Source organism: Lynx rufus, unplaced genomic scaffold (assembly GCF_022079265.1).
Source record: "Lynx rufus isolate CCGP_SWC_20201006 ecotype Redwood Valley unplaced genomic scaffold, mLynRuf1.p SCAF_9, whole genome shotgun sequence".
In the NCBI taxonomy this organism is placed as follows: Eukaryota; Metazoa; Chordata; class Mammalia; order Carnivora; family Felidae; genus Lynx; species Lynx rufus.
The window spans coordinates 111,209,844-111,231,769 of NW_025814897.1; the positions used below are offsets into that span (position 1 = coordinate 111,209,844).

General features: G+C 58.2%; 1 protein-coding gene and 1 long non-coding RNA gene across 2 annotated transcripts in view; one reads left to right on the forward strand and one right to left on the reverse strand.

Moving 5' to 3' along the window:
- Window positions 1-21,926, forward strand: part of LRP5 (LDL receptor related protein 5) — a 105,057-nt gene that overhangs the window by 72,867 nt on the left and 10,264 nt on the right. Inside the window, exons 9-18 of the mRNA XM_047070582.1 lie at window positions 477-766; window positions 1,964-2,190; window positions 3,532-3,716; window positions 6,005-6,328; window positions 7,554-7,753; window positions 11,961-12,169; window positions 13,334-13,524; window positions 14,130-14,339; window positions 17,214-17,339; window positions 20,061-20,297. Of these exons, the coding sequence (XP_046926538.1) occupies window positions 477-766; window positions 1,964-2,190; window positions 3,532-3,716; window positions 6,005-6,328; window positions 7,554-7,753; window positions 11,961-12,169; window positions 13,334-13,524; window positions 14,130-14,339; window positions 17,214-17,339; window positions 20,061-20,297 (2,199 nt within the window). The remainder of the gene's footprint in view (window positions 1-476; window positions 767-1,963; window positions 2,191-3,531; window positions 3,717-6,004; window positions 6,329-7,553; window positions 7,754-11,960; window positions 12,170-13,333; window positions 13,525-14,129; window positions 14,340-17,213; window positions 17,340-20,060; window positions 20,298-21,926) is intronic.
- Window positions 17,395-21,875, reverse strand: LOC124504911 (uncharacterized). Its single transcript, XR_006960544.1, has 3 exons — window positions 21,690-21,875; window positions 19,093-19,167; window positions 17,395-18,032 (listed from the first exon to the last, which is right to left on the reverse strand). It is a non-coding gene; the product is annotated as an uncharacterized LOC124504911 (long non-coding RNA).

Genomic DNA, 21,926 nt, shown 5'->3' on the forward strand with positions numbered 1-21,926 from the left:
CATGCCCAGTGCCGTCTGCTTTCGTAAAGAAGAGGCCCCTTTGGCGGCCCTGGGCGACTCCCGAGTTTGGGAGGCTGCAAAGCACTGGTGAACTGGAGGGGTCGTAGGGGGAATCGGTCCGGTCCGCAGGCCAGGAGTCCAGGCCCAGGGAAGGGTAACTTGTCCCGTCACGTGGCACTCTTACATCTGTGCTACTTCCTGTGTCACCTGTGTCACCTGTCCCCTCTCCTGGCCTCAGTTTCCCTGCTTGAAAAACGGGGGTGGGCACGGCCCCCACCTCCCAGGCTGCTGGCCGGACGGCGTGAGTTCGGACACACCGGGTCATTGTTACTGCCCCTTCCCTGGACGGTGTCTGTCATCCCCGCCTGGTGTCCCCCTTCGACGTCCGGCGGAGATGAAGGGACGTGCGATGGCAGATCGAGGCACGCCTCTCTCTCCGGGCTGCCCGTGCTCAGAGCCGCTGTACTTCCTTCCAGGAACCAACCCGTGTGCGGACAAGAACGGGGGCTGCAGCCACCTGTGTTTCTTCACGCCCCGCGCGACCAAGTGCGGCTGCCCCATCGGCCTGGAGCTGCTGAGCGACACAAAGACCTGCATCGTCCCCGAGGCCTTCCTGGTGTTCACGAGCAGGGCCGCCATCCACAGGATCTCCCTGGAGACCAACAACAATGACGTGGCCATCCCGCTCACGGGCGTCAAGGAGGCCTCCGCGCTGGACTTCGACGTGTCCAACAATCACATCTACTGGACGGACGTCAGCCTGAAGGTACAGTCTGCAAGGGGTCCTACGTGCACGGCTTTGCCGTGAACACCTTGCCTGTGACGGCCCTGCCTCAAAGGTCTTACGTTCTCTTTTTTTTTTTTTTTTTAATTTTTTTTAATGTTTTTATTTATTTATTTATTTATTTATTATTTTTTTTTTTTACTTTTTTTTTTTTTTTTTTTTTTTTTGGGACAGAGAGAGACAGAGCATGAACGGGGGAGGGGCAGAGAGAGAGGGAGACACAGAATCGGAAACAGGCTCCAGGCTCTGAGCCATCAGCCCAGAGCCCGACGCGGGGCTCAAACTCACGGACCGCGAGATCGTGACCTGGCTGAAGTCGGACGCTTAACCGACTGCGCCACCCAGGCGCCCCTGTTTTTATTTATTTTTGAGACCGAGCGAGAGACAGAGCATGAGCAGGGGAGGGGCAGAGAGAGAGGGAGACACAGAATCGGAAACAGGCTCCAGGCTCTGAGCCATCAGCCCAGAGCCCGACGCGGGGCTCGAACTCACGGACCGCGAGATCGTGACCTGGCTGAAGTCGGACGCTTAACCGACTGCGCCACCCAGGCGCCCCTGTTTTTATTTATTTTTGAGACCGAGCGAGAGACAGAGCATGAGCAGGGGAGGGGCAGAGAGAGAGGGAGACACAGAATTCGAAGCAGGCTCCAGGCTCCGAGCTGTCAGCCCAGAGCCCGACGCGGGGCTCAAACTCACGAACTGTGAGATCATGACCTGAGCCCAAGTCAGATGCTTAACCCACTGAGCCACCCAGGCACCCCACCATTCCCTTATTTTAAATGCTGTGGTGGCTTCCAGTTCCCCACCCCCATTACCACGGTCGTGAAAACCTCTGTGCACAAGCCTCACTGACGTTTCAGCAGCTTCTCATCTTTTGCGTTACATTAGTTCCTCCAGATAAAATTTCACGAGGTAGATGTTTGGATAAAAGGACGTGTCTATATACATACGCGTATAAAATGTAAATGTTTAAATATCACCAGATCATTTTTTTTTCCCCCTAACAAAAAGTTGTATTTGGCTGCATTTCAAGCGTTTATTTGAAAACTGTCGCTGGTGACAATCTGGCCCCAGACGTGGTCGGTATCGTGTTCCAGGTGGGCCAAGCACCTCCTGGTTAGAGGTCTGCACAAATGCCGCTTCCTAACCTGTGGCCCTTGCCTCCTCCCCTGCCCCCAGACCATCAGCCGAGCCTTCATGAACGGGAGCTCCGTGGAGCACGTGATCGAGTTTGGCCTCGACTACCCGGAAGGCATGGCCGTCGACTGGATGGGCCAGAACCTCTACTGGGCGGACACCGGGACCAACAGGATCGAAGTGGCCCGGCTGGACGGGCAGTTCCGGCAGGTCCTCGTGTGGAGGGACTTGGACAACCCCAGGTCACTGGCCCTGGACCCCACCAAAGGGTGAGAGCCATTTCTGCTTGTCACACACGTCTCTGTCCCCTCCCACTTCTGTCCGTCAGCCGGCGTGGGATGACCCGTGGCCGAGGGGGGTGGCTGTCCAGCGGGCGCTCTGTGATTCGAGCGGTAATGACCCCCGCTAGCTTTGAGGTGGCCGGTGCTGGTAGGACCCTTGGATGTATCCAGTTCATCTCACAGAGAGGAAACTGAGGCCGAGGGAAGGAGTGGCGGCCACTGTGTCGGGTGCCGCGCTGGGTACTTTTACGTGAGCTGTCTCGGCACAGCATCTGGGGGGACCTGCGAGGGGCAAGTGGCTTTGTCCCTGATTTTACGGATGTGGAAACCGAGGCTCAGAGTTGCTGAGTGACTTACTGAAGGTCACGTAGCCAGGGAGAGCAGAGCTGGGCTCCTTCCCCCGCCACGTGTCGCCGGACTTTTCCATCTCAGAGCCGGCTTTGAGGTCTTTGGATTCCAGCCTGCCCGCAAAGGGCGTCTTGCAGGCCTCCTGGGCAGAGTTTCACCTGCCTCGCAAGGCACCCGCTTTTATCTGCCAGCAGCCTGGGGGCCCTGCCCCGGGCACTGGGGCCAGGGGGGCCAGGGTCGCGTCTCCCTCTGCACCGGAGTGCAGACGGACACAGTGCTCTCCCCTAAAGCATCAGTGATGCGTATGGCACGCCCCAGACCCTGCCTGTCACACGCTCTGTTAGGGAAGGAAAGATTTTAGGACGACAGCGCAGAGCGAATGGCCCAGGTTTTAGCGGAAGGGCAAGTAATACACCGTTCTGGAATGGGGCTTCCTTCTGTGGAGCTGCTGCAGAAAAGGGAAGGAGGGCCCACTGGGGGCAGGAGAGCTGAGTTTGAATCCTGGCCCTGCAGTGCCTGCTGGCCCCGCTTGTCTTCCGCCCTCGTTGAGTAAGGGGACCCTGACTTGCCCACGTCTTGCCCAGCCTGGCTTCCCCTGTCACCGCGGCGTCCTGGCCAGCTTGATTCGCGTTTGTCTCTGCTACCAAAGTATCCCAGCCTGGATATTCTGTTACGTGGTCACCCCATCTGTGCACCCAGTCGGTGTCCGTAAACGGGTGCGTTCGCACTTAACCCTGCAGGTGCGCTGCTGTGGGAATTCAGGAGGCAGCCCGGTGACGGCATCTGGAGGGATGTTAGGGTCGTGGGGGGCTCTGAGCACGTCGCCCTGTCCCTGCTTCGTGAAGGGATGTCACTGATGTGGCTTTCTCCAGGCTGGTGGGGGCCACGCAGAGGAGATGGGGTGGTCGTGTCCCTCCCCCCGCTGCCCTGCAGCGAGAGAGGACGCACCCGAGCCCGAGCTGCCCTCCCTGTGTCTTCCAGGTACGTCTACTGGACCGAGTGGGGCGGGAAGCCCAGGATCGTGCGGGCCTTCATGGACGGGACCAACTGCATGACGCTGGTGGACAAGGTGGGCCGGGCCAACGACCTCACCATCGACTACGCTGACCAGCGTCTCTACTGGACGGACCTGGACACCAACATGATCGAGTCGTCCGACATGCTGGGTGAGGGCCAGGCAGGGTCCTGCTGGGCCGGGGGCTTTGGCCTGCGGCGATGGGACATCCCTGGGCCGGGGCGCTGGCTGTCTCTCAGCCCCCGCTGCACCGTCCCCTCTGGCCTGCAAGTCCCGAGGCCCCACAGGAGGTGTGGACACACCCCTGGCTGTTCGTCCAGCCTTCTCTTCTCCTGGGGTTGTCCCTTTCCACCCCCTGGTGCTGTTGCCATAGGCATGTTGACAGAGGCCCCGGGTGACAGCTCTTTCCTGCACACCTACTGAGAGCCGTGTCCCAGCTAAGCTGTGTGCCAGGAGTCCAGTTTGATCCTTCAGTATCACAGCGTAGGCTTTCATTGATGGGGAAACTGAGGCCCAGGGAGGTCACAGGATCTTCCCAAGGTCACAGAGAGATTCCAGGGCTACACGTTTAATCTCCATTGGACCCTGGGCACCTACTGCGTGCCGGACATTGTGCTGGGACCACTCACGGGCCACACCCAACATCCTGGGACTAGGTAAAAAAAGAGAAAAAAAATGCCTCGTTCCAAGTCGCCCAGCAGTAGGGGCGGGGCGTGCAAGTCTAGACTCTGTTCCGCTGGAGGGGAGTGGTTATGTTAGTTCTCTCGGTAACGCACCAGGTGACGGGGCCCGCTCTGTGTGAGGGGGAGAACTTGATTTCCTGATCGCTGCTGCTCCCTGGGGTGGGCGTGCTTGTGCCCATTTCACAGGTAAGGAAACCAAGGCACGGGCTGGCTGAATGGCTTGTCCCAGCCCCAGCATCCTGGTTTCCGCTCCAGACGGGCTGCACCACCGCCGCCGCCCCCCCCTCCCCTGCCCGCCCCTGCACGCTCACCGTGCTGGCTTCTGAGGCCAACGGCAAGGTTTGAATGTGTCCCCAGGCCCGCAGTGAACGACAAGAGGCTGGTTGGTGCATGTGGGGAACCAGTCACCGAACAGCTGCGGTTGCCTGAAATAATTAAGCTCAGTAATTACCCCAGAGCGAAGACACGCTCGGGCGGAAATCCACGGAAACCCTGGAGACTTGCAGGACCCTGCAGACCGAGGGGTGGCCGCGTGTCGAGGGCCTGGCTGGCACTCTGCTGTGGCACGCGTTCCGTTGAATGCCACAGACATTTACTGAGCACTCGATTAGTAAGGCCCCCGGGTGGATGAAGGGTGGGTCACGGGGCTTCTGAGAGCCGAGCAATGCCTGGAGCACGGACCTGGGGCTGTTGGGGTAAAAGTGTGTCTCACGCATGATGGTTGTGGACACCTGTCCCTGCAGCAGGGCCCTTGGGGGGGGGGGGGGGAGCGCACATGTGCATTTGATGGAAGCAGTCGGGGAGCCTCTTAATAACTGGCGTTCTCCCAATGGCAAAATAGTCAGCGTAGACACTTTCCAAAAAATACAGAACCATATGAAGAAACGCGAATTATTCCTAATTTTCACCGCCCCGTGATAACCAATACTGACGTGGCGGCATGTTTTTTCCTAGTCTCAAAGAAAACTCTTCTAAGATTTTATTTTATTTTATTTTATTTTCTTTAACGTTTATTCATTTTTGAGAGAGAGAGAGAGAGAGCGAACAGGGGAGCAGCAGAGGGAGAGGGAGACAGAATCAGAGGCAGGCTCCAGGCTCCGAGCTGTCAGCACAGAGCCCGACGCGGGGCTCGAACTCACGGACCGCGAGATCATGACCTGAGCTGAAGTCGGACGCTCAGCCGACTGAGCCACCCAGGCGCCCCTCTGAGATTTTAAGTAATCTCCACACTGACACGGAGCCCCGTGCGTGGTGCATCATGTGCGGGCTCTGCACGTGGCCGTGCTATCGTTGGGTTACCCCACGGTTCATTACAAGGGTCTTCCGCTGCTGGGGTATAGGGTGTGGTTGCTGCCCCGGCTTCTGTCTCCAGGTGCCGGTTTTGCTGTTCTAGAACTTTCTATCCTGGTGATCATACAGCACGTGCTCTTTAGGGTCTGGCTTCTTTCAGCTGCCCACCGTTTTTCACCCGCACGACTGATGGGCGGGCATTTGGGTTGTTTCCCGCTCGCGGCCCTTACTGTTGCTGCCGTGCACACTCGCATCGATGTCGTGCCCGAGCGGACCCCACGTGCGCTCCTCTTGCGGGATAGGAGGGGAGTTGCCCGGTCACGGGGTGGGTGGCGTCCGGCCTCAGCCGGCCCTGCTCGTTTTCCAAAGCAGCTGAACACTTGGACCTTGACCCGGGTGGCCGGGCAGCTTTGAACCAGTCGGCGGCCGTGTGTTGCTGATGCCGCGTCTGCGCGTCTCCACGCAGGTCAGGAGCGGGTTGTGATTGCCGACGACCTCCCACACCCCTTCGGCCTCACCCAGTACAGCGATTACATCTACTGGACGGACTGGAACCTGCACAGCATCGAGAGGGCCGACAAGACCAGTGGCCGGAACCGCACCCTCATCCAGGGCCACCTGGACTTCGTGATGGACATCCTGGTGTTCCACTCCTCCCGCCAGGATGGCCTCAACGATTGCACGCACAACAACGGGCAGTGTGGACAGCTGTGCCTCGCCATCCCTGGCGGTCACCGTTGCGGCTGCGCCTCCCACTATACCCTAGACCCCAGCAGCCGCAACTGCAGCCGTGAGTGTCTTTCTTGGCTCCCGCGCCCCTCGCCCGTGTTAAGTCAGGCTGGTTCTGGGAGCCGAGGGAGAGAGACGCTTCCTTTCTTTCTTCTAGTGTTTATCGATTTATCTGTTTTTTAACGTTGTTATTTCTCTTTGAGAGAGAGAGAGAGAGAGAAAGCACGAGCAGGGGAGGGGCGGAGAGAGAGGGAGACAGAATCCGAAGCAGGCTCCAGGCTCCGAGCTGGCAGCACACAAGCCCGACGCGGGGCTTGAACTCCTCAACTGCGAGATCATGACCTGAGCCAAAATCAAGAGCCGGAGGCTTCGCCAACTGAGCCACCCAGGTGCCCCTAGAAAGGAGCTCCTTTTCTGGGGGTGCCTCGGCGTTCACGGGTGGCTGAGCAGGTTTCGCACTGTATACACTGCCTGTTACCTAGAGGCCTAGGCCCGGCTCTGTGAGTGAGTACTCTCCCCAGGGACGGTGTTTTATGTCCAAAGATCCTCCCGTGGAACGTCTCAGCCGAGGGCTTGGCCCATGTGTTTGTGTCTTGATGAAGTAGCGGGTCCTCTGTCCAGCCTGGGCCTCCCTACTCTTGGGCTCCCTTTGGTCCTGTTGTCCCCGTCCCCTGGGGGCCAGACCTTGCGGGGTCAAGCACAGGTGGTGCAGGTGACCCATCAGCCAGCAGGGATGCCTGTAACTCGAGTCTCTGCTCCTGTGGCCGGCAGACCGGGGGCCGTGACTTTGTTTCAAGCCACCCAACTGGAATTCTGACAGGCTGTGGCTGTTGGCCTCTTAAACGTCCTGAGCGGTGCAGTTTCCGCACTGAGGCCGTTTTGCTCACTGACACCCCCACGAGGTGACCCCTCCCACGCCATCGTTCACCTCATACCACTCACTTGACCACCTGAGGGCCGACGGCAACTCACACACTTGTCCAGGCAGCAAGTACATTTGTGGGTGGGAGGTGACTATTTGCTACTGTTTCCCTGCTTCTGTCTTAAGTCTTGAGAAGTTAAAAATCAGTTGCTATCTGCTTTAAAATAACTCACGCACTCACTGAAACAGCAGAGACGCGCATCGTGCAGAGAGGGAAATTCCCCACGGTCCACCCCCCGGAAGTGCTTTTAGGTCCTTCCGGCACTTTCCCCGCCGCGAAGGGCGACGCGGTCCATCCCCGCCGACCCCGTCTTTGGCTCCGGCTGCTGACGCGCAGCCCCCTCATCTGCTTGCCTCGTTCTAGCGCCCACCACCTTCTTGCTGTTCAGCCAGAAATGTGCCATTAGCCGCATGATCCCCGACGACCAGCACAGCCCAGACCTCATCCTACCCCTGCACGGGCTGAGGAACGTCAAGGCCATCGACTACGACCCCCTGGACAAGTTCATCTACTGGGTGGACGGGCGCCAGAACATCAAGCGAGCCAAGGACGACGGGACCCAGGCAAGTGTAACCCGTCGGGGCATGTGGGGGTCACTTCCGCGAGGAACCCACCATGGCAGTCCCACCCCCCTCCCCTCCCCCGCTTTGCTTTGCCAACAGAGCACGGCTTGCGTCAACAACGGCTTGGGTTCTAATTATGTCATCGCAGGGTATAATCCCGAGCAGTGGGAAACCCTTAGATTATATGCAGAAATGGGATTTTCTTTTTCTTCCCACAGTGGTTTCGCGCAAGCCTGGTTGGTATTGGTTATTCTGGATTTATTTTTAGTTCGTAGGAATCGTACGGTCTGTTTGCTTTAACGCAGCATCTACGTTCCTAAAACTCACTGCACGACGCAGAATCACACAGGCAGACCACAGGGCGATGGGGGAAGGGGGCGAGGCGCACTGCACTCTGAACTCTCGCCGGTGACACGTGAAGAAAAGATAGGGACGTCGTAAATACAGGTGCACCTTTCTGCATACGTTCAGTGGTTCAAGACAGAACTCCTAAGTGACTGCGGCGCTTTACCTTGAAGAGACCTGAAGTTGCTGAGGACGCGGGGGCGCAGGGCTGCAGCTCGTGGGTGTGCGTGAACCGACGGGACGGCGGGCGGGAAGTCACGAGCCCCGCGCTCACAGGCGTGACGCCGCCCACGGGAGATGGAGGGAGTTGGGTGGGGGGTTGTGTGTACTCGTGTATCCCTGCCCTTCTCTGCATTCCCCGAGCGTTTCTCACGGACGACCTGTGGGTTGGCAAGTGTGAAATCTCTGTCGCGCTCCAGCCGTCCCCGGCATATCACTCACTGATCCCGACAGATTCTTTTCAGAATGCTTATTCCAGCACAACAGACCGCTTCCGTGCTAGGTTTCTGTGGCCTGTCCCATGAAGGACGTTGTCACTGCAGCCTGGGGGCCCACTCAGAGTCTCCACGTGGCAGGCGGCGGTGGCCGGCATTTCGTTCGTGTGGCATTCGCTCACGGACGCGCCTGGCTCACCGTGCCTGTTTTCAAGGACTCCTTTTACAGAAGCCACGGAACCAAATGTTGACCTGCTCCGTGGCCACGGTCGGGGTAGGCACGTAGGTTGTCACGGTGAAATCTCGGCACTGTTACAACAGCGATGCAGAGAAATGCTGCTGGTGGAGATTTTTGGGGTGACTTTGGTGTCAGTAAAGTTCACTTGGCCATTTTCTACCCCGAACTGGGTGCTGGGGCTGTGTGTACGGGCTCAGCATCGCTTCTGGCAAAGTACTGCATCCAGCGACGATGTGAAGTTAACAGGCTGTCCTCTGAGGTCTGTGTCCTTCGTTGGTGATAAAAGCCCCAGCCTAGGGGCACCTGGGTGGCTCAGTCGGTTGAGCGTCCGACTTCGGCTCAGGTCATGATCACGCAGCTCGTGAGTTGGAGCCCCATTTCTGACTCTGTGCTGACAGCTCAGAGCCTGGAGCCTGCTTCCGATTCTGTGTCTCCCTCTCTCTCTGCCCCTCCCCTGCTCGTGCTCCGTCTCTCTAAGAATAAATGAAACATTAAAAAAATAAATAAAAAGCCCCAGCCGAGGGGCACCTGGGTGCCTCAGTCGGTTAAGCATCCGACTCTTTCGATAGCAGCTCAGATCATGAGCTGAGGGTCATGGGATCAAGCCCCGAATCGTGCTGTACACTGACAGCATGGAGCTTGCTTGGGATTCTCTCTCTCCCTCTCTGTCCCTCCCCCACCTCTCAAAATAAAATAAGTAAACTTAAAAAAAAAAAAAAAAAAAAAAAAAACTCCAGCAGAGCCTTGGCAGCTGTGTATCATCTCTGCGGGAGCAGAGCTGGTGAAATGGTGGGCATATATTCCTTTCTTCCCTCCACCATGCAGGTGACAGTCCCTTTGAGTCCTTTGGAGAATGGGAGGTGTTAATTGATGATGGGTGGCTTTCCTGCTGAGAAAGGTACCAGGCGCAAATTGCCTGGAAGTCTCATCAAGAGGGTTCGTTCATGGTGTCCTGCAAATGCGAGGGAAGACTTTGAAGGAAAAGTCCTTTTAAGAAACACCTTCTGGGTTCCTACTTCATTTGGAAAACATCTGTTTCCCTCCCTGTGCGTCTTGCAAAACTCTACCCTCTAGTGGCTTTGATCCTTTATGAGGGGCATCCCTGAGCCCCCCAAAGACGACGTTTTAAGTTGTTACCTACTTTGGCTAAGTTGTTTTCCTAGTAAACTTTTTCAGGGTAGTAAATATACACAAAAGTTATCATCTTAATTATTTCCAAGGACACAGCTCAGCAGTACGAAGCACACACATTGTCCTGTGGCCGTCACCCCCCGACCATCTCCAGAACTCGGTCATCTCCCCAAACTGGAAGCCTGTCCCCATGAAACACTGACTCCCCCTCCCCCTCCCCCACCCTAAGGCAACCCCCCTTCTCCTTTCCGTCTTTACGAATCTGACTATATTCTAAGTACCTCATAGAAGTGGAATCATGCAGTGTTTATTTATTTGTGTGTGTGTGTGTGACTGGCTTCTTTCGCTTAGCATAATGTCCTCAGGGTTCCTCCGTATCAGAGCAGGTGTTAGAATTTTCTTCCTCTTAAGGCTGAAAACGCTCCGTTGTGTGGGTGGACCACGGTTTGCTTCTCTGTCCTTCCACTGATGGACGCTGGGTCTTTGGGCTGTTGTGACAGCACCCCTGTGGATGCCCCCACGTGGCTAGGTGCTACTCTGTCCTGGGGAGGAGGTGGGGTGTTGCCTGTGGCCTTGAATAGGATTCTATTAAGAAATCTTGCATTCGTGGAGTTCCGGTTTTATAACCGGACAGTCATCCGTCTGCCCGAGGACAGGTGTGGGCCGCGTGTCACCTCACGCCCCGTGCATTTCTCAGCTGCCTGTTCTGATGGCTGGCGTCCCAAAGTCAGGGTTGATGCCCGGGACACGGCCAGGGACGGGCTGCAGTCTTGCTTCAGTCCCAGCCCGTCAGTTGCCCTGGGCTGTGGTCTCAGGGCCCAGAGTCTGTGCTTCGGGGGAAAGGGATGTGCCCAGTTGGAGCAGATGCTCGGCTCCCAGAGCGCCCAGCTCTTGGGGAGGTGGGCGTTATCACCTGCAGAGGCACACGACCCTTTAAAGAAGGGCTCTGTGTTCAGATGTGAGTCACGCACTGCTAGCCGCCCAGTGGGACTGTGTGTGTGTGTGTGTGTGTGTGTGTGTGTGTGTGTGTGTGTCGGGGCGGGGGGGAGGTGTACCCTTCCAGCTGGGTTCAAGAGGCTGGGCCTGGTGAAGGGGCTTCTTTTTGGCTGCAAGCCCCTTCTTGCCACCAGGGGACTTCGTTTCAGTGACTGCCAAAGAGATAAAGGAAGTTTGCAATGAGCTCTTGTGACAGCATCATCTTAAGGATGCCCTCAGAGGAAGGGGCTTTTCATCCAAACCATTGGTAGCCGTCCGGGGAAGCCCGCCTTGCACCAGCTCAGATCACCTGAGAACCTGAACACGGTCTTTTGGGGTAACCCAAGGGGCCCAGATCCACCAGGGAGTGAGGCTTCTGGTCTGTAAGGCAGATGAGGGTGACCTCGGGCTCTCCCTTCCTCCGCGGCATTTCATGGAACCCCCTGAGATACAGCAGGTGGCACGGAGCCAGGCAGAGTTCTCCGGCAGGGCAGAGACCCAGAGAGTGTAGACCAAACCACTGCCGGGAGGGGCGGCTGGCCCCTTGCTCGGGACAGGCACTGCGTGTCATCACGCACCCCCACCCGGGCCTGCACCCCCGGCCTCTCCTTCAGGGAAGGGCCGTGAGAGGTGGAACTGTGTTCTATACACCTGTGGTCCTGTCACCCTGAGTTGAACAAATAACAAGACTTGAAGGTCTTACTCCCAAAGCACGAGCCCAAGACGATGAGCGAGAAAAGAGAAGATGTCTGTCGAGAAGGAGGCTGTGACCCTGGGCTGACTGTCGAGCCACCAGGCGGCCCTTCCGGGGCAGGAACGGGACCCGGAGGGCGTGGCAGCCGACAGTCCGCTGGGAGTTTGCCAAGGGGTGGGCTGGAGATCCGAGCCGAGGGGCGAGGGCCCTTCTAGGACCTCTCCGTGATCAGGTTCCCTCTCAAGCGGGCACGTGGGGGAGTGCTGATCCGACAGGAAAGGTCGAGACGCAGGGTCGGAGATCGACTTTCAGTCTGAACTCGGGCACCGAGGCCTCTGCCCTCCCGGGATGCCCGTAGCCAACGCCCATCTCTTCCTGTGTTACATGCAGCCCTTCGTTTTGACCTCTCCAAGCCAGAGCCAAAACCCGGACAGGCAGCCCCATGACCTCAGCATCGACATCTACAGCCGGACGCTGTTCTGGACGTGTGAGGCCACCAACACCATCAACGTCCACCGGCTGAATGGAGACGCCATGGGTGTGGTGCTCCGTGGGGACCGCGACAAGCCACGGGCCATCGTCGTCAACGCCGAGCGAGGGTGCGAGGCGGTGGGGTGGGCGGGCACCGCGGTGTGGGGTGCTGCACCCCGGGGCAGGGAGACCCGGGAAGGATAGAAGTTTTAATCCATAGGTTTTGCACCATCCCCATCAAATTTGAACCCTGAGCAAAAATCCCTTCCATAGCATCCCAGCTGGGGGCTGGCTATTTGAATACGTCTCACCACCGGGAGCTCACTACCCTCCTGGGCACGGCCTCGACTCCCGAGAGCTTCTTCCTTCCACGAGGAGGTAGACAGACGTGGAGGGTCCCAAAGGGAATAATAACCAGGGCGAGGGGGAGCCTTAAAGCCACGTGCCATAAAGCTCAGAAACAAGGCTGAGCACAGGAAGGTTCGTGCACGGCCGCCGCGCCAGGCGGGAGTCAGATTTTTGGGGGCTCCGTTTGGTGGAGCTCGTGCCGGGCGACGGCCAGCGCGACCCCGCGTCCTGGGCCGGGCAGACCCAAGTTGGAATCCTGACCCCATCGCTTACTGCCCCCGTGACCCCAGGCAGGTGGAGTGACCTCGGGGGTGCGGTGTCTTCTTCCGAGAAGGACGATGGTGATGTCAGCCCCCGCGGCACACGAGTGCTCAGGGAGCACAAGCCTAGTGGCTCTTCCGCAAGCTGATGAGTCTCCCTCGAGGCTGGCCTCCACGGAGGCAGGGGCTCCTTTGCTGCAGCCGCTGGGGTGGGCGCTGGTCCCCAAGGCTGCCGCCACAAATGACCACAAGCGGGGGGAGGTGAAAAGAGCGGATGTTTGTTCTTTCACGATTCCAGAGGCCAGAAATCTAACGTCAAGCGGTGGCAGGGCTGTGCCCCCTTCAGAGGCTCTGCGGGGATCCTTTCTTGTCTCTCTTCCAGCTTCTGGGGGCTCCGGGTGTTCTTTGACCAGATGGCCTCACCGTAACTGCGTTACAAACATTCAGCTTCCAATTATGGGTCCCCTTCTGAGGTTCTGGGTGGATGGGAATTCTTGGGGGGACATTGAACCCCATAGGGCCTGGGGGCGAGCCCTGAGAGGCCGGGGCCTTGTGCCTGGTGACTTTCCAAAGCCCGGCTGGATGGCCGCGGGGTCAGGGGCTGGTCTATCTGGCGCCTGGCGAGCTCGTTCCCGGTGAGGGATGGGGGGGACTCAACACCCTTCACCTGCTCCCCTCCCCCAGGTACCTGTACTTCACCAACATGCAGGACCGAGCCGCCAAGATTGAGCGAGCGGCCTTGGACGGCACCGAGCGTGAGGTCCTCTTCACCACGGGCCTCATCCGCCCCGTGGCCCTCGTGGTGGACAACAGGCTGGGCAAGCTCTTCTGGGTGGATGCGGACCTGAAGCGTATCGAGAGCTGCGACCTGTCAGGTGGGTGCCCTGGGGCCTCCCCAGGGATTGGGTCCCTCGGCAACCCACACGTCTGACCTTCCCGGGGACACCCGGCCTTCCTTGTCATCGGGAACAGTGGGGGCAGCCTCCGTGTTCGTCAGGTGGGCGTCATGCTGGGGCTTTATGTCTACCGAGTACTATTATCATCTGAGAGTTCCAGGACGTGGGTCCTGAATGATCCCCGTGTGGCAGGGCAGAAGAGGCGTCTCAGAGAGGGTGGGTGACCTGCCAGGGTCCCACACTGTGGGCCGGGACCCCTCTGCCTCCAGCACCCACCCCTGTGGCCGCTCTGCCCGGGGCCGCCTTAGACCCGGATGCCTCTGGGCTGGAGACCTGCTTAGAGGGGCTTTTCTTCCGTTCGCGGGGCGGGGGAGGGGAGGGGGCGGCACCGTGCTTGCAGGGAGGGGTCAGCCCAGGTGCCAGGTCGGCCAGCTTCCAGGGAATCCGCTCCGGCTCCTGGCCCCGGCCAGAGCACAGAATCCACCCCCCCCCCCCCAGCTCCCTGCGGCCCTGTGTTCCGAGCTGAGCATGGGCTGAGCGCTTGGGGTCAGCGGCCACTCGGGGGGCACTTGTCCCACTTGCAGGGGCCAACCGCCTGACCCTGGAGGATGCCAGCATCGTGCAGCCCGTGGGCCTGACCGTGCTGGGCCAGCACCTGTACTGGATTGACCGCCAGCAGCAGATGATCGAGCGTGTGGAGAAGACCACCGGGGACAAGCGGACTCGAGTCCAGGGCCGGGTGGCCCACCTGACCGGCATCCACGCCGTGGAGGACATCAGCCTGGAGGAGTTCTGTACGTGGAGGGCGGGCAGTGTCGTGGGCAGGTCCCCGACCGACCGGAGCGGGGGGCACCTGTGCAGAGCCCTGAACCGGCCCCTCGGAGAAAGTAGGAGGCTGGCCAGCGTGAGGGCTGCGGGCTGACTGGCTGTTGGCAGGGGCCACTCTCGGGTCCTCAGTATGCCTCTCCATCTCAGCAACAGATCCGAACCTGACTTCCTCGTCTGCTACCAGCCGGACAATCTGCTCGGCTTTTCCAGGGTCCCGTGAGAGTCACCCACTTTCAAATTAGCGTCCCCTTTCATTAACTCCAGCAGAACCTCATCCGCCGTGTTGGGGATTAGGCTGGGAGATTGGAGGCATTTTAGGATTCTTCCTCTGACAGTCTGGGCTGTGCCCAAGGGCTGGGAGATCAGGACCCCTACACTTGGGACCTCTGGTTTCTCCACCCGCTCTGTGTAGGACTATAGGTGGACACAGGAAAATGTGTCTGTCTGTCTGTCTTTCTCACTCTGCTTTCACTAAATACACCCCAGCTGCCAGCTGCTTGCGTGGACAGAGCGGTGAGCAGGGCCATCGCTGTCCCTGTCCTGCGATGCTCCTGGTCTGGCCATCTTCGAGCTCCCTGTTCTCAAGGCCCGGGATGGGGGGGCTGCCCCACCTGCCGCCTCACCTGGGCCCCTCACGCTCCCGCTGGCCACGTGTCCCGTCCCTGGAGTCCTTGTCTCTGCTCGCCTTCCTCTGCTCTGAGTAACTCCTGCTACTTCCTCGGCCCCCACCCAGGGTCAGGTGTGGCAATTTGCGTGGATAAGCTTCTCTCGGCCTCCCTGCTCTGCAAAGCTGCTCTGACCGTTTAGCCCCCAGGCCCTGTGCTCAGTGCATCACTATGTTGCCTGTGTTGTTTTGCCCTAATTCTGCATTACATCTGAGGAGGGTGGGGCTTAGAAAGGGTATTAACTTCCCCGGCAACGGGCTGATCAACACGGCAGGGCTTGGATCTGAGGGCAGAGCCCCTGTTTCTTCACTGGCTTTTCTGAAGCTTACCCCCGGTGGGTTGGGCAGATCGAGTTCATCAGAGTTATGTGTGGAGTCCAAACACGTGGCTCTGAGTGAGGTCGTGAGGCTCCCTGCTCTGAGCTTGGGGGCGTGACCTCCGATGGAGCGAATTGGTCACTTCTGTGTTGACTGCCGGGTGGCTGGTTTCTGTCCTTGTGGGTTCTTGGCCAGGTCCTGCCTAAGTGAAGTCACTGGGCCAACGGCTTCCGGATAGCTGAGGCACCCAATGGATAGGGGTGAGAATGCCTGAGTTTCCCTGGCCCCTTACACCATTCTCAGGGAAGCCACTGATTACTGGGTGTCACAGCCTTCAGAACCATTCAGCATGGTGAACACTGAGCCCACGAACGCCCAGACCTGCCGGTGTTGGCAGAAAGCCAGGCAGGCCGACCAGCAGGTCCTTGGACCTGAGGGGCTGGGAGAGCCAGGAAATGCTTAACAAACAGGGATGAAGCTGGAAACTGGGATGTCCCCATGAGTGCCAACGTGTGATGTGTAGGGAGAGGCTCCTTGTTTTGGGTGAGGGTGGGAGATCCTTGAGTGAGCACTCCCGTATTTACCTGGGACGTGGAGCACCCAACCTGCTTACCCACGAAATTCTACAGCTAAACTCTAAACCAGGCGTGGCGCTCCACAGCCCCTAGGCCCCATCTGGACATCACGTGATCTTATAGTGAAGTTTTATTGGCACACAGCCACGCCCATTGGTTTGTGCATCACCCATGGCCACCCTTGTGTTACAGCTGACTTGTGCCAGATGGTCTGGCCCATCGAGCCCAAACCCTTTACTTTCTTGTTTAGAGAAAGTTTGCTGACCCCTGCTCTAAACCGTGACTTCTGTCACTTTAAACTCTTAACCCCCGAGGTTGAGGCAGGACACTGATTTTTCCGTGGGGCGGGGGGGGGGGGGGGGGGGGTAGTGCTTTTTCTCATTTCCTCTCGCCCGGGGGAGGGCAGCCACCCTCCTCCGCGTCTTCCTGTTGTTCAGGTGTTGGTTAATTCAGTTAATTGAATCGAAAACCTCAAGTTCCCTGGGGATGTGCCGTCCTGCTATTTATCCCCATGTGTATTCGCTTCCTGTGACGGCCATGACAAGTCTTCACAAACTGGGTGACTTAACGCAACAGAAGTGTGTTCTCCTACAGCCTGGAGGCCAGACGTCCGAGGTCAAGGTGTCAGCAGGCCTGTGGCCCGCTCTGGGGGCTGTGGGCTGGGGCGGCTCTGTGTGTCCTTCACGTTGTGGTGATTGCAGGTGCTCCTTGGGCCCACATGGCTCCAGTGGGGCAAGAGAGAGAGAGAGAGAGAGAGACAGTCCCTGCGTAGACTTCTCCCCTGTGTCAGTGTCTTCACCTCTTCTGAGGCTCTTATAAGGACATCTGTTGTTGCATTTAGGGCCCACCCCAAAAATCTAAGATGACCTCATCTCCAGAGCCTTAATTTGATTACATTTGTGAAGACCCCTTTTCCAAATAAAGTCACATTCACAGGTTGCAGGTATTAGGACGTGGACATATGTTTGTGGGGGGTGGTGCACTACACCATGAGAGACAGGCAGTGTAGAGTGATGGTTGTGGGAGCAGTGGGAGCTAGTGTAGACGGGCTAGTGTGAGTGCTTTCAGCCTCTCGTTTTCCTGTCTGTAAAATGCACGTTAATGGAAGTAGACTCTGTCAGCTGCCCTGGGAATTAAGTGGGATTAACTGCAGGGGCCTGGCCTATAGGAGTGACCATTCTTGTGAGTTCTTGCCTGGCCCTAGTTTCCAGCACCCTTGGGGCTACAGTCAGTCCTGAGGTGAGAGGCCGAGCCTGACCCCCTCTCTCTTTTCGTCTCCCCAGCGGCCCACCCGTGTGCCCGGGACAACGGTGGCTGCTCCCACATCTGCATTGCCAAGGGTGACGGGACACCACGGTGCTCATGCCCAGTCCACCTCGTGCTCCTGCAGAACCTGCTGACCTGTGGTGGTAGGTGTGACCTCAGCACTTTCTCTTGGGACACCAGACAGGGACTTGATTCCCTGCCTGCCAGGTCTCTGCCCAGCATCCTTTTAAAGTCACACTCAATGTGGCATCCATTCTCCAGGGCCAACTCTCCCTTCACCTGCCTTTCTGTTCCAGGGTATGCATTCGGGGCTATGAATTTCCCTCTAAGTACTGCTTTTGCTGCATCCTACAAATTTTGATAAATTATATCTTCTTCAATTTGTTCACATGTTTTAAAATTTCTCCTAAGACAATTTCTTTGTCCCCTGAGTTATTTAGAAGTGTGTTGTTTAATTTCAAAATATTTGGGGATTTCCCAGCTATTAGTCTGTTACTGATTTCTATTCAATTCCGCTGTGGTCAGAGAACATACTTTTTATGATTTCTATCCTTTTAATATTATGACCCAGCATGTGATCTTTCTTGGTGAGTGTTCCATGTCAGCTTGAGAAGAATGTGCCATCTGCTCCTATTGGGGGAAGTGTTCTGTAGACATCAGTTAGATCCAGTTGACGGATGGTGTTGTTCAAGCCGTCTGTATTCCCCCTGACTGCCTGTGAGCTGTCAGGCAGGGGTGCTGAAGTCTGCAACTCCAGTAGCAGGCTTGTCTGTTTTCTTTTTGTAGTTTTGTCTTTTCTTTCTCCTTCCATGCCTGATTCTCTTCTTTCCCTAAAGCTGAGTGGGGAGTGGTCAAGAATATAAGCTTTAAGGTCAGACAGACCTTCAGATGGTTCAGATCCCAGCCCTACCACTTCCCAGCAATCCCAAGCTGGTCACTTGCCCTCTCTGAGCCTCCACTTTCTCTTCTGCAAAATAGAGCAGTCGAGAGTGCCTACCTTGGAGTTGTTGTGACATTAAGTAACGAGCACTTTGCATGGTCCCCAACGTGGCACACGGGAATGCCAGCTGCTATTACTTGTGGGACACGGCAGTAGTAACAAAAAGGGACAACCGTTATTGTCACTTGTGATGAAGCCCAAATCCTGGGGCTTCCTCTCTGCTGCCCTCAGTGTCCTCCAGGTCACATTGGATCTTCTTATCTCCCCTTCTCTTCTGTGAGCTCCTGGGGGCTGGTCTTTATCCTGCCCCTTTTCTGCTTATCCTCACCCCTTACGGCACCCACACTGTGTCTTACACAGAAGACAGCACATGCCCACCAGTACAACACAGATGCCTGTCCTCAGCTGGCCTTGCCCCTGGAGAGACTGTCCATTGCCAAGGAGCTCAAGGGGTAGGGCCACAGGAGCTTTCGCTGGTCCTTTCTCACACTGTGAACCCCAGAGAGCTTTGCTGAGAGCAGAGGGGACATTTGGCTGTCCCTGCTGGGGGCCGCTTTGACCCTCCTGAGCGTCTTTATGGCTTTTCCCCCAGGTTCCAGCCCCAGGGCTCAAGTGGCTTTGTGGCCTGAGTGGCTCTGCCACTCCCACAGATGTCCAGGCTGCCCTGGAAAAGAGGGGGCTGCACAGAGTGCTCTGCTCTCCCTTGGACCACAGCCCTGGGGCTCCTGAATGATGTGCCCCTCTGCCCCTCCCCTGCCGTTGGCCCTTCAGACTTGATGCCTGGCTACTTCTCTGGGGACAGCACAGAAGGATAAGAGCTCCGAGGGGCTCTCAGGGGTGACGTGGACCCTCGTGCCTCGTGAAGTGGCAGGAGCCAGACAGCATTCTCAGCACGCCATCACGAAAGCTGTTTGAGCCCTTCCCGAGTCGGCATGGCCACACACATCTACACTCACCTTGCTGTCCCGTGAGGGGCGTGGGTCTAGCGTTGCTGCTTCTGTTTCAGAGACGAGGAAATGGAGATCGGGGAGCTGGGGGGGGGGGTTGTCTGGTTATACAGTTGCCGAGGGGGGCTAGGTTCAACCCCAGACCTGTCCAACTCCCTCCTGTCCCACCCTGCGCCCCAACCATGTCCTGGCCTGCACTTGGCCTGCGCTGAGGAAGTTGGATCTGAGTTGTGGAACGACTCGCCGTGGTCAGCTGGTAGGAGGTGGCCCCAGGTCTCCTCTCCACCCACCCAGCTCCCCATCTTCAGGTGACTCCCTCCATTGGGAGCCTTCCTACTCCTCCTTGCACCCCCTCACCGTGGTATTCTCGCCTTCCTGCCTCTCCTTAGCTCACTCCTCAGCAAGGTACCCTGCAGGTCCTCCACCGGCCCCCGCTGTGTCCGTGGGTCCCATGAAGTCCCAGTCCCACTGCAGCAGCTGCCCCAGACCTGTAACAGGTGCTGGTCCTGAGCACCTGCTCTCTGACCCTTCATCTCCTAAGGGGTGTGCATGTGTACGTGCGTGTGCGTGTGTGCGCACAATGGACACTCAGGTGTGGCCAGGCGGACGTGCACACGGTGCAGCAGACTGGCAGCCCAGCCTGGGACCCCAGGCAGGTAAAGGCAGGGCTCCAGTTGGGGGTACCGTGGGCATCCTCAGAGACCTGGCCCAGTGCCCTGAGTTGCATGTGAGGGGATGGAGACTCACACGAAGGGGTTGTGCCCCGGCCTCTCAGCGGTCGGGGTCGAGTTTCCAGCCCAGAGCGTTTTCTGCCCGAACACCCCCCATCCCCTCTACGGTTAAAAAAAAAAAAAGGCAACAAAGAAGATTCACAGCGGCAGGTCACATTGCAGTGGAGACCCCGCGGGTGCCGCACGGCGATTGAACCGCGCATGGCCCGGCGGGGCGGGGCGTGATGGTGTTCCTGTTCTCTGCAGAGCCTCCCACGTGCTCGCCAGACCAGTTCGCGTGTGCCACTGGGGAGATCGACTGCATACCTGGGGCCTGGCGCTGCGACGGCTTCCCCGAGTGTGACGACCAGAGCGACGAGGAGGGCTGCCCGGTGTGCTCGGCGGCCCAGTTCCCCTGCGCGCGGGGCCAGTGCGTCGACCTGCGCCTGCGCTGCGACGGCGAGGCCGACTGCCAGGACCGCTCGGATGAGGCGGACTGCGACGGTGAGAGCGGCCCCGCCCCCGCCCGCTGGCCCCGCCCCCGGCAGCCCTGGGATGGGCACGCCCACCGGCTCGCCCCTGCCCGCCGGCCCGGACCCTGGCTTGGACGGGGACCCTCGCAGGCCCTGCCCCACCCCCGCCCTCCCCGGCCTCATCCTGGCTGCCCCCTTCCTGAGATTCTCCCACCCCCTGCAAGCCACTTGCCCTGTCGTCCTCCCGGAGCGTGAACCCAGGCTGGCCACGCAAGAGTAGGGTAGAACGTTTGTCCCGAGCGAAACCGCTAAATCCTCAGGTTGGGAGAGGAAAATGTTATTCGTAGGCCTACGGAGGAAAACTTTGCCACCCACCCTGTCCTGCCAAGTAGTTTGGCTCGAAGGGAGGCTGGGAGAGTCACTTGCCTTCCGCCCCTGGCTCGAGAGTTTCACAAAAACCCCAGGCAAATCCAGTAGTCAGCTGGATAAATCCCCGTCCCCGAAGGCAGCGCTGCCCTCCACAGAGCAGTCTGCGGGATAATGCTTGTTCCTGGGTGGTTTCTAGCAACCCGGTGAGCCGGACGTGACAAAAAGATGTGCTTCAGTCATCTCGGTCCACTCTGACCAGCAGGATCTTCCTTTAGGCCTTAGCAGTGCGGTCTTAACCTCTGTTTAACCTTAACCTCTGTTTCTGGGCGTTCTCTGAATTTCCCTTTTATGAACGACCTGCTCAGTGGTTTCGTGCCACAGAGCGTCAGCACCACGGCCCCACGACTGCCACCGAGCTGTTGATGGGCTGCTCTGCCTCCCCCGTAGCCACCGGCTGCTGTTGTGAGATAACCCACAACTGGTGGATCACCGTCTACTGTCCCCGTTCGTGATGAGCAGCCGTTTACGGAAGATGAAGGCCCGGGGGTGGGGGCTCATCTCCTCAGCTGGTCCTGTACGGCCGCACATGTTAAGTCTTTGCAGCTTATGGACCCTCCGAGAATTTGATGGAGGTGGGAGGCCAGGGGGTGGCAAACCGCGGCCTGAGAGTCGGATCCAGACCGCCACCAGGTTTCGTAAAGTTGTGTGAGAACACAGCCAGGCTCGCTTGTTTACTTGCACTAAAACGATGGAGACCCGTGGCCCTCAAGGCCTGAATACGTGCTGCCTGGCCCTTGGCAGAGACGTTTGCTGAGCCCAGCCATACAGCCTTGCCCTAGCACGAGTGTTTAGGTGGCCGTCTCAGTGGATGGCAGGAGCCCTGGCTGGGAACCGTCCCCCCGCCTCTCCCCCTGTAATGTTTCTCTGGGAGCAACGTGCAGCACCCACAGCACGCCCTAGTTCGGGCTCTGGGCTGCACCTTCTCTTTCAGAAGCTTCCTCTCCTTTGTTACCAACAAATTGTCCCACCCGCTGCGAGGGCAGGGTCCTCTCACCTCCGGCTCCCAGGGAGGGGCGCTTGGTGGCTGGAGAGCTTGGATAGCAAGCACTGGGGGTGGGCGATGGCTGAGTCCCCTGGGCAGCGCCCTCCTCTGCAACGGTAGCTCCTTCTGGGTTGGCATTCTGGAACACGAGGGAAACGGACCATACCCAGCCTTCCTCCTCTTAGTCTAAAAGGCCGTGAGCTGCCTTTTCCTTCCTGGTTGAGCCCTGCTCCCCCCTCCTAGTCCTCC